Here is a 12,500-nt window from a genome sequence, read left to right as displayed (position 1 = left end):
CAACACCAGACTCACAACACCAGACTCACAACACCAGACTCACAACACCAGGCTCACAACACCAGGCTCACAACACCAGACTCACAACACCAGGCTCACAACACCAGACTCACAACACCAGGCTCACAACACCAGACTCACAACACCAGGCTCACAACACCAGGCTCACAACACCAGACTCACAACACCAGGCTCACAACACCAGACTCACAACACCAGGCTCACAACACCAGACTCACAACACCAGACTCACAACACCAGGCTCACAACACCAGACTCACAACACCAGACTCACAACACCAGGCTCACAACACCAGGCTCACAACACCAGGCTCACAACACCAGACTCACAACACTAGACTCACAACACCAGACTCACAACACCAGGCTCACAACACCAGGCTCACAACACCAGGCTCACAAAACCAGACTCACAACACTAGACTCACAACACCAGACTCACAACACCAGGCTCACAAAACCAGACTCACAACACTAGACTCACAACACAGAGATGAAGAGGAAATATTGTCTCAGAATTATTCGCATGACTGAGTTTATGATTACACAGAAAATTCGTTGTGTTTATCTTGTAAGATAAGCTGGCGGGGGGGGGGGGGGGGGGGGGGGGGGGGGTTGGCTTTTAAGACTAACCAACACGACCCGCTACAGAGGAAACACTGGGTCGTGGCGTCTTTGTTGCGTCCAGCACCAGGGTCGTCCACATGGTCCTGCATGGCTGGGTTGTCCTCATGGTCGTGCATGGCTGGGTCGTCCTCATGGTCGTGCATGGCAGGGTCGTCCACATGGTCCTGCATGGCTGGGTCGTCCTCATGGTCGTGCATGGCAGGGTCGTCCTCATGGTCGTGCATGGCAGGGTCGTCCTCATGGTCGTGCATGGCAGGGTCGTCCTCATGGTCGTGCATGGCAGGGTCGTCCTCATGGTCGTGCATGGCAGGGTTGTCCTCATGGTCGTGCATGGCAGGGTCGTCCTCATGGTCGTGCATGGCAGGGTCGTCCTCATGGTCGTGCATGGCAGGGTCGTCCACATGGTCGTGCATGGCAGGGTCGTCCTCATGGTCGTGCATGGCAGGGTTGTCCTCATGGTCGTGCATGGCAGGGTCGTCCTCATGGTCCTGCATGGCTGGGTCGTCCTCATGGTCGTGCATGGCTGGGTCGTCCACATGGTCCTGCATGGCAGGGTCGTCCTCATGGTCCTGCATGGCAGGGTCGTCCTCATGGTCGTGCATGGCAGGGTCGTCCTCATGGTCCTGCATGGCAGGGTTGTCCTCATGGTCGTGCATGGCAGGGTCGTCCTCATGGTCGTGCATGGCTGGGTCGTCCTCATGGTCCTGCATGGCAGGGTCGTCCTCATGGTCGTGCATGGCAGGGTCGTCCTCATGGTCGTGCATGGCAGGGTCGTCGTCACGGTCGTGCATGGCAGGGTCGTCCTCATGGTCGTGCATGGCAGGGTCGTCGTCATGGTCGTGCATGGCAGGGTCGTCCTTATGGTCGTGCATGGCAGGGTCGTCGTCATGGTCGTGCATGGCAGGGTCGTCCACATAGCAGTGCACGACCCGCACGCCAGCAGGGGAGGGGGGGGGGACGCTGTTATTCAATTTGTGTGTTATGGAGCGGCAGGATTTGTGTCCACTGGTTGAAAGGCCGCAAATTGAGGTTGAGGCCACGGCCGCAAATATGACCCGACACGAACGCTCACACACACGACAGAGACCTGCCACGAACAGCTCTGTGGGCAGGCGTGTGTGGGAGGCTCTGTGGGCAGGCGTGTGTGGGAGGCTCTGTGGGCAGGCGTGTGTGGGAGGCTCTGTGGGTAGGCGTGTGTGGGAGGCTCTGTGGGCAGGCGAGTGTGGGAGGCTCTGTGGGCAGGCGGGTGTGGGAGGCTCTGTGGGCAGGCGCGTGTGGACTAGTGTTTGCGGTCATAGTTACCCCAGCATGTGCTCTGTGCCACACCTCTGTGCATCACGTACATCTCATGTTCCATTGTTCTGTTCCCTCCTGCACTTACCTGTGTCTCTGTGTCTTCTGATGACTGAGCGCTTCTCTTTTCTCGAATTCTTCTATGAGTTATTTACTCTCAGAAACTCAGGATAATGAAGGAAGTGGGAATAATGAAGGAAGTGGGGATAATGAAGGAAGTGGGAATAATGAAGGAAGTGGGGATAATGAAGGAAGTGGGAATAATGAAGGAAGTGGGAATAATGAAGGAAGTGGGGATAATGAAGGAAGTGGGGATAATGAAGGAAGTGGGAATAATGAAGGAAGTGGGGATAATGAAGGAAGTGGGAATAATGAAGGAAGTGGGAATAATGAAGGAAGTGGGGATAATGAAGGAAGTGGGGATAATGAAGGAAGTGGGGATAATGAAGGAAGTGGGAATAATGAAGGAAGTGGGAATAATGAAGGAAGTGGGGATAATGAAGGAAGTGGGGATAATGAAGGAAGTGGGAATAATGAAGGAAGTGGGGATAATGAAGGAAGTGGGAATAATGAAGGAAGTGGGAATAATGAAGGAAGTGGGGATAATGAAGGAAGTGGGGATAATGAAGGAAGTGGGAATAATGAAGGAAGTGGGGATAATGAAGGAAGTGGGAATAATGAAGGAAGTGGGGATAATGAAGGAAGTGGGGATAATGAAGGAAGTGGGGAGGTGCTTGAGGAGTGACGGGCCAGGTTTGTGTGTGTCACTGTGCCAGACAGTACTGGACAGACACATTAGTTATGACACGTTCTTGTGTCTCTACTGACCTACAGCTACTTGCCTCCACCTTCACCATGGCTGATCCTACCACTTGTATTTCCCCTTTACTGACAACCTCCTACTGCGCCTCCTGCAGGAGTCAGGGTGAGGGCCGTAGCTCCCCAGGGTGAGGCCCTCACCACCCTCTCCTGCAGGACCTGCCACCTAACCTAACCCACGATCTCTCCTGGACGTGTGCCATCCTACAGGACTCGTGCTGCTGGTCCTGCGTGCCCTGCCCTGAGGACTCCATCATCTACAACGACACGTGCCGCCCCTGTGCCCTGGGCTGGGCGCCCACCGTCGACAAGGTCTCCTGCTTCAAGCTGACCCCAGAACACATCACGTGGGACTCCGCCTGGGCTATCGTGCCCCTCGTCTTCAGGTGAGGAAGGGGAGGGGAGGGGAGAAGGAGGGGGGGAAACGATAAAGGTTATGGGTAGTTCACTATGACAGAATACGTCTACATGTCACCTGCGTGACCTTTGACCTGTCATACTCTTCCTGGCCTTGCTACCCCTCACCTGACACAACCCTGGGTGACCCTCACAGCCCAGGTGTTTCCCTCACATGACCCCGACCTCAGCCACACCTCCACCTCACACCACACTGACCGTGCCACACCTGTACAGCTTTACCTGGGTCATACCTTAACTACCACTGACCCTGGTCTGGGTCGTAACTACCACTGACCCTGGTCTGGGTCGTAACTACCACTGACTGACCCTGGTGATAAGTTGTGTTGGGTTGACGGGAAACGAAGTGATAACGAGGCATCGAGAATCAGTGTTTATCTGAGTGAGGCAAAGCCACTCCCTCCCCCTCTCTCAGATCCCCACCCTTGTTGTGATACTCCCACACACTACTCCCACACACTACTCCCACACACTACTCCCACACGCTACCCCCACACACTACCCCCACACACTACCCCCACACGCTACCCCCACACACTACCCCCACACGCTACCCCCCCACATAACAACTCCATTTCTGCTCCCTGCCAGTTGTGGCGCCCCTCGTAACACACACACACACACACACACACACACACACACACACACATACACCCGGGGACATGGCGCTACCTTTACCCACTTCTTACCACAAGAGAGCGTCATCATCTCTGTGTTGTGCATCTCCCACAGCAGAGATCTCATCCATCCCACAGCAACAGATGAACCCTTCCCACACTTCTCCTCCCTCCATCAGAGTGGGGGTGGGGGGTCATCCTCCACCACCACGCCCACCTGACCTTCCCTCCCTGACAGCTCGCTGGGCCTGCTGTGTACGCTGCTGACCACCGTGACCTTCATCCGGTTCAACACGACCCCGGTCATCATGGCCAGCGGGCGGGAGCTGTGTTACGTCCTCCTCTCTGGGATTGCCCTCTGTTATCTCATGACCTTCGTCATCCTGGCCCCGCCCTCCACCTCCACCTGCGCCCTCCTCAGGATCGGTCTGGGCCTTGGTCTCTGCATCTGCTACGCCGCCATCTTCACCAAGACCAACAGGATCTCCAGGATCTTCAACAGGGGAATCAAATCCATCAAGAGGCCATCCTACACCTCTCCTCGCTCACAGATCGTCATTTGTCTCGGTGAGTTGCCTCCTCCAGCCTCCTCCCTACAACACTGTTCTTCCACTGGGAGTTGGCTGGGACCACCTTAGATTTAAAAGCCTTGTTTGCTGGGACCGCCTAGATTTAAAAGCCTTGTCACCTGGATTTAAAAGCCATGTTTGTGGACAAGTGCGAATCTAAAAGCTTTGTTTGTGGACTTGTGCAGATCCGAAAGCCGCCTTTGTGGAACTAGAAGCTTGATTTTGTGGTATTGTGAGTGTGTGGACATTGTGGATGTGCGCAGGGCTCAAAAAAAGGGGACAAGGAATAGGGGGAAGCGAGGAGGAGTTCGAAAAAGGGTGCGAGGCGTGCATGTGAGAGAGCGAATTGGAACGTTGTGGTATACAGGGGGCGACGTGCTTTTTTTTTATGCTGATTTGTCTGAAAGTTATGTCATGGGACTTCTCCTGGTGTTGAAAGTGACTGGGCTTCTGGTGTGGATCAGGACGTGTCACAATTCCCACAGGTCTGACAGCTTCACAAAATGTTTACGTGTCTTCATGGTCTTTTGGGCGTTGTCTGTGTGTGGGCTTGTGAGGGTTTGGAGGGTTTATCTCAGTGGGTCAGTGAACGTTTCGTCTGCTACAGTGAACAACACTTTAAAGTAGACAGGTTGACGTGGTATGCGTGTGTTGGCGTGGATGTAGAGGTATGGACGTACCTCGGATGACGTGGGTGTATTGGCTTGGGCGTGGTGAAAGGGCGTGGTGAGGTAGCATGGGTGTGGGCGTGTGCATACACTGAGATCATCCTGATATAGTGTGTGTTTGTGGTTACCACACTTCTCCTTCCACTGCAGGACTGGTTGGCGTGCAGCTGGTTGGTGTGGTAGCCTGGTTGCTGGTGGAGGTCCCTACCACCAAGGAGGTGTACCCGTACCGGCTGGTTGCCGTGCTGACCTGCGGCATCTCCAACATCTCCCTCATCCTCTCCCTCGGGTACAACATGGTCCTCATCCTCTTGTGTACAGTGTACGCCTTCAAGACACGCAAGATCCCAGAGAACTTCAATGAGGCCAAGTACATTGGCTTCACCATGTACAGTACCTGTATCGTCTGGCTGGCCTTCATACCCATCTACTTCGGCACCAATAACGACTACAAGGTCAGTATGAACTACAAGGTCAGTATGAACTACAAGGTCAGTATGAAGTACAAGGTCAGTATAAAGTACAAGGTCAGTATGAGGTACAAGGTTAGTATGAAGTACAAGGTTAGTGTGAACTTTACGTCACTGGTGGTGTCTGTTACGTCACCTTGAAGCCGTGACCTATGGCGGTCATAAAGGTCAATGTCGCTGGGTCTTGACCTTCCTCTGCCATGGATGTAAGGTCAGTTTGGCCATCACGCCTCCTCATACAGTATTGACCTTCCCGACCTGTCATGTATGTTGTATATAAACTTTATAATTCCTGTAAGTGGAAGGTCAGTTGGACGATCGCCATGCTCCATCTGGCGGAGGACAAGACGAAAACCATGAACAAGATAAACAAGATAACGATGAGGAGAGGAATGGTAGGATGATAAGATAAGAAAACGGAAGACAGATAGGTTACTGGTTGGTGTTGGTGAGCCTTGCCCTGCCCCGGACACCCTGTGGTATGTTTATTGTGTCATCACATGTTAGTAATTGTCTGGTGGTGTGACGTGGTGGGCCAGTATGTTGTGTGACTGGTGGCTCGTGTATCATACCGTCGTGTGTAAACTGAATTTGAAAGACGAGGAGTGTTTGTGTTGGCCATGACAATCCTGATGTGACACAGAACTGTTAACAAACTAAACAAGGCAGTTTGCAGTTGAATCACCTCAACGCCTCAGCTCAAAGCAGTCAGAGCTGGATTCGGTAAACAACGTAATAGATAAAAACAATAGATAGTAACAATAGAATTCCTTCTGTGTCTCCCTGTCTCCAGCACCAGCTACAGATTTCCGCTACACAGAAAAATATTAGTCAAAGAAATCGTGCTATGGCCAGAGGCTGACAATGAAGACATCCCAGACAATTAATCTTGAACGAAGGGGCATTTGCATACGGAGGAAATGTGATGATATTCATTTGAGACAAACCTTGAGCTGTTAATTAGCCGACTCGTGGAGAATAATGGCCCATGTTGGGATAATGGCATCCAAGACTGTAAGGACTTAGGACCATTAATTCCCTGGACGGCTTGTGTGGGGAGAGGACTGTCACAAAGGAAGATGTAGAGAAGAGGAACTAATTATGGGATATATCATCCGTGTTTGTGAGGTGCGATTGGTGGAGAAGAACTGATCCCTCTCCCGAAGTCTGCAGTGAGGGAATTGCTTCATTCTGGAAGTGAGAACCATCGTGAACCAGAGTTCGAAGCACAGTGCCTCTGCAGCTCAGGTCTTGAATGACAGGCGACATCTGAACCAGTGTTCGAAACGGAAAGTTCCGGTCAATAACCATCTTGAATCCACGTAATGAATCGAAGCTAAAGTTTCGAATGTGATGAATCTTTCTCATTGTGTAAACCCATCGCTCTGAAGACGTGAGCCAGGCTACACAGTGGCCGACACCCGCGAACCCACGAATCATTGATCGAACACAATAAACGATACTCAAAGCTCTTGAACACGACGAAATAATTGTATGGTATGATGACCTGACCTTTGAACTGAGCAGGACATCATACCCAAGGGTCACATGGTCCTGTTCAAGTGTCATGTCCACCGACGAACATGTTCTTTCTTGCGGGTCTTGACCCAGGTCATACATGCCTCACGTCGCACTTGCTACAGCACTTACCTGACCTCCGCGTCTCTCCCCCGGCAGATCCAGCTGGCCAGCATGTGTATGTGCGTCAGTATAAGCGCCTCGGTCTCGCTCGGCTGCCTCTTCACACCCAAGGTCTACATCGTCATCTTCCAGCCATACAAGAACGTGAGGCAGGGTTCTGGACCGGTCAAGGTGAGCCTCGAGTTTCGTTCTTGGATTCCACGTCACCTCCTGCCTGTGTCTCCAACCTACCTGCTTAAGGTCACCTGCTTGTGCTTCCAGGCTACCTGCTTGTGTTTCCAGGCTACCTGCTTCTGCTTCCAGGCCACTACTTTTGCTTCCTACCTATGTAGATGTGCATCCAGGTTACTTTTCCGTGTTTCCAGCCTTCCTACGTTTGCTTTCAGGTTATCTACCCAAGCTTCCAGCCAGCCTACTTCTGCTTCCAGGACGCTTATGCTTCCTTCCAGTTTCCTTCATCTTTCCTGCGTGTGTGTCATGTATTCCTAGTTGTGAGCCTATGTTCTCCGCTCTGACGTTACTGAGAATGGAGTGTTAGGTCACTAGTGCTTCACTTGGCCACTGACTGACCTCTCCATGTTCCAGGGGTCACAGAACAAGAGCTATGGTCACAGTATGCGCTTCACTTCACGCTCGCAGACGGCGCAGTCCGTCCTCTCCATCAACCACTCGAGCCTGCACGCGCCGCCTCCCTCCACCATCAGCCAGCACGTGAACGGCGACTCCCTGACGGTGACGACACCGAGTGTAGAGGAGAGTTCCATCACCTAGGGGCGGCGAGAGGTGCTGCTCTAACTGGAGACGCACCTCGCAGCGGGGTCACAGGTCGACCCAACTGTCCCCCCACACTGGTCTGTCCAGAGGTCTGCCACCTGCAGCAGCTGGGCTCCTCCTTCATGAAGTCACCACCAGACCTGGCCAGCTGCGGCGCCAGTCTGGGTGAGACTCTCAGTGTAGTGGAGGAGTGTGACAGCGAAGAGGAGTTCTCTGAGGACGAGTCGTTCGAGGAGGAGGAGGAGGAGGAGAAGATGATACGCCTCAGATGAACGCCCTCAACAAGACCATTGTGGACGAGTCGACGTACCTGTAATGGTTCATCTCGTGCCCGGACCATCCCAGGGTGTAGAGGGCAGCTGGCACGTCCAGAGTGCCAGCTGGATCCCTCGCCCTGACATTGGCACTTGAGGAACCTGTGTACCCCGCCCTGAGAACCGTCTCCAGAGAGGCAACACCTCGAGAGGAACTCTGGCTTACTAATATGCTCATTACTCACCTCTGACGTCGTTTGTACTGCCATCTACCGTCAGGAAATTTACGATTGTTTCTCCCCCAACCCCAACCCACCCCACCCCAACCCACCCCACCCCCCCCACCCCACCCTCATGCCACCCGACCACCCCCCCACCAACCTCACCACTCCCGAGTTGGCCACCCTCAGTAGTGGCTGGACCTGTAGGATCCAAGGTCACAGTCTCGGGTCTCCCATGACCCGGGGTCATGAGAAGGACAAGTAGGTCTGGACACGTCTGATACTGGCCAAGTGACCCCAGTTGTTTCCCCCCCCCCCCCTCACATCACTATATATTGGTTGTTTCTTTGGATAATGTTTACTATATAAATGGTGCTCAGTAAAGGTATTTTCTAACATTATGTGTTGACCTGTTGTTGTCACGAGAATACGAGACGTCAGCCAGCCATCTTGACCATCGACGCTCAATTAAGTAATTAGATTTATGTTTGGAGGTTGAGTTCGCGGCTTCCAGCCCTGGAACCCACCGAACTTGGCCCAACCAAAGACAGTGTCCTTGACCGACGCTCTCCTCCAGCAGGGAGCCGGGCCAAGCAGGATGGCTCCCTCGCTGGTCTGGGGTTAGGTTCATACACTGGACAACAAAATATGGAGCGTTATTCTTCAAAAACAAACCAAAAAAAAAATAATCAAAACTTTAGTACCATGATGAATGTTGTTAGCAAATCTCAAACCAACCCTTTCTTATCCCTGTGTGAGCCTGAGTGGAATGAAACTCTGTGGTAAACTGGTCTACTGCAGCAACGTCAGGAGTTTACACAGGTGATCTTCATGGTGTCAAGTATACCTGCAGCCACAGAGGTTCACTTCGACCCAGGTAAACCCGAGCAACGCGACTCTCACGCCACGCTCACCCCGCAAGGCGCGTCTCCCTCTGTGTTTACATCGGGGGAACTGAGCCTAGAATAAAAATAAAAAAAAAAAGATTTTATGATCAATTATTTTAGAGATTTTTTGCCAAATGTTTACGAGAGATTTATGAACGTTTACGGTCTCCTGCCCCCGGGGTACTACCAGCACCCTGGGGTGGGGGTGTGTTATCATCATGAAACTATACGCTTTCTCCACTGTGTCTGTCTGTATGTATGTGTGTCTGTATGTACGTGTGTGTGTCTGTATGTGTGTGTGTGTCTGTTTGTGTTCTTTTTATGACACTTGATAGATGTTTATCCCTAGCTAGCTCTTGTGATATCCCTCTCAGCATGCCCAGGGAGGGTGGCAGTGGGCGGCCTGCCACCCACTGCCGCCACTCAGGATGGGTGGTAGTGGGCGGTCTGCCACCCACTGCTACCACCCAGGGTGGGCGGCAGTGGGCGACGACCCACTTACCCTCAATACTCAAGGTGGGGTGGGAAGTATGCTGGCGGGGCCCGGGACCACGTCAACCCCATCACCACCCCCACCTCAACACTACAACCACGTCAACCCCATCACCACCCCCACCTCAACATATCACCCAACGTCAACCCACCACCGTCATGTCAACCCCATCACCACCCCCACGTCAACACTACAACCACGTCAAACCCATCACCACTGCCATGTCTACACTACAACCACGTCAAACCCATCACCACCCCCATGTCAAGATCACCACCCCCACGTCAACACTACAACCACGTCAAACCCATCACCACTCCCACGTCAACACTACAACCACGTCAAACCCATCACCACTGCCATGTCTACACTACAACCACGTCAAACCCATCACCACCCCCATGTCAAGATCACCACCCCCACGTCACACTACACCACGTCAAACCATCTACAACCACGTCAAACCCATCACCACTCCCACGTCAACACTACAACCACGTCAAACCCATCACCACTGCCATGTCTACACTACAACTACGTCAAACCCATCACCACCCCCATGTCAAGATCACCACCCCCACGTCAACACTACAACCACGTCAAACCCATCACCGCTCCCACGTCAACACTACAACCACGTCAAATCCATCACCACTCCCACGTCAACATTACAACCACGTCAAACCCATCACCACCCCCACGTCAAACCCATCACCACCCCCATGTCAAGATCGGCACCACCACGTCAACACTACAACCACGTCAAACCCACGACCACTTCCACGTCAACACTACAACTACGTCACACCCATCACCACTCCCACGTCAACACTACAACTACATCAAACCCATCACCACCCCATGTCAAGATCAGCACCACTACGTCAACACTGCAACCACGTCAAACCCATCACCACCCCCACGTCAACACTACAACTACGTCAAACCCATCACAACCCCCATGTCAAGATCACCACGACCACGTCAACACTACAACCACGTCAAACCCATCACCACCATCACGTCAACGCTAACACCACAACCACGTCAACCCCCCCCCTACCGTCAAGATCAGCACCACTACGTCAACACCATCATCGCACCAACACTGTCACCACGTCAAGATCACCACTCCCACGGCACCATCCCCACGTCAACACCACACCGTCAGTTCATCACCATCAAGACGTGCTAACTAGCGCATCACCATCAGGACGTGCTAACTAGCGCATCACCATCTCACCATCTTACTCTCCATCTCATCACCATTATCACGTCACTAACTGTGTGACTATTATTCATTTTCACCATCACCAGATCACTATCAGTACACAACCTTCACCATCACCAAGTCACTGTCTCTGTCATTATCACCATTTCTGTACCATCACCATGTCACCAGCTCAACGCCATCACCATTTTCAGGTTACTATCTCACCGTCACCATAATCACTAGGTCACCATCTCTACATCGTAACCATCACCAGGTCACCATCTCTACATCGTAACCATCATCAGGTCACCATCTCTCTCAACATCACCATCACCAGGTCACCATCTCTACATCGTAACCATCACCAGGTCACTCTCTCAACATCACCATCACCAGGTCACCATCTCTACATCGTAACCATCACCAGGTCACCATCTCTACATCGTAACCATCACCAGGTCACCATCTCTTCATCGTAACCATCACCAGGTCACCATCTCTACATCGTAAACCATCACCAGGTCACCATCTCAACATCACCATCACTAGATCACCTTCTTTACATCACCGTCACCAGGTCACCATCTCTATATCGTAACCATCACCAGGTCACCATCTCTATATCGTAACCATCACCAGGTCACCATCTCTACATCGTAAACCATCACCAGGTCACCATCTCAACATCACCATCACTAGATCACCTTCTTTACATCACCGTCACCAGGTCACTGTATATCATCATCACCACCATCACCAACTCTACATTATCACCATCACCAGGTTACACTATCTTTACGTCATCACCATCACTATTACGTCACTGTCACTATCTTTTCGTTACGTCACGCAGCCTCTCTGTTGGAGCTGTGACATCACTGTTGCTCCCAAAAGCTTATGATGCCACAAACCTCTCAGCTCTCACCTGACCCTCTCCTCTCAGCTCACAGTATCACCTGACCTCTCAGCTCACAGCATCACAACCCCTCACCTCTCAGCTCGCAGTATCACTTGACCCCTCAGCTCACAGCATCACAACCCCTCACCTCTCAGCTCGCAGTATCACTTGACCCCTCAGCTCACAGCATCACAACCCCTCACCTCTCAGTTCTCACTATCACCTGACCCCTCACCTCTCAGCTCAAGCATCACTTAACTTCTCACCTCTCAGCTCACAGCATCACCAGATCAACACCTCAGTTCACCAGTATCACCATACTCCCACCTCTCAGCTCACCATCATCACTGGACACCCACCTCTCATAATCACTAAATCCTCAGCTCACAGCACCAACAGACTCGCATCTCAGAACTCATAGCATCACCTGACCCTCACCTCTCAGCATCACCTTATCCTTACCTCTCATCTCACAGCATTACCAGAACTTCACTCCTCAGCTCAAAGCATCCCTAGACCCCTCACCTCTCAGCTACATCATAACATCTATACCTCTCAGCGCACATCACCACCTAGTTCTCAGTTCATAGCATAAGTTTACCCTCAGCTCATAGCGTC

The 12,500-nt window shown here is 52.2% G+C and overlaps 1 protein-coding gene across 2 annotated transcripts in view; it reads left to right on the top strand.

The window, feature by feature from the left end:
- LOC139764492 (metabotropic glutamate receptor 8-like) overlaps positions 1–9,902 on the top strand; it is a 113,651-nt gene extending 103,749 nt beyond the window's left edge. For both annotated transcript variants that reach the window (XM_071691086.1, XM_071691087.1), the window contains 5 exons: positions 2,971–3,146; positions 4,033–4,361; positions 5,182–5,486; positions 7,179–7,313; positions 7,728–9,902. In XM_071691086.1, the coding sequence (XP_071547187.1) occupies positions 2,971–3,146; positions 4,033–4,361; positions 5,182–5,486; positions 7,179–7,313; positions 7,728–7,913 (1,131 nt within the window). In that variant the 3' untranslated portion in view covers positions 7,914–9,902. The remainder of the gene's footprint in view (positions 1–2,970; positions 3,147–4,032; positions 4,362–5,181; positions 5,487–7,178; positions 7,314–7,727) is intronic.
- Positions 9,903–12,500: the final 2,598 nt, after the last annotated feature.

This window comes from Panulirus ornatus, chromosome 50 (assembly GCF_036320965.1).
Source record: "Panulirus ornatus isolate Po-2019 chromosome 50, ASM3632096v1, whole genome shotgun sequence".
In the NCBI taxonomy this organism is placed as follows: domain Eukaryota; kingdom Metazoa; phylum Arthropoda; class Malacostraca; order Decapoda; family Palinuridae; genus Panulirus; species Panulirus ornatus.
The sequence above is the reverse complement of the archived record's forward strand: the minus strand, read 5'-3'. Positions and strand labels throughout refer to the sequence as shown.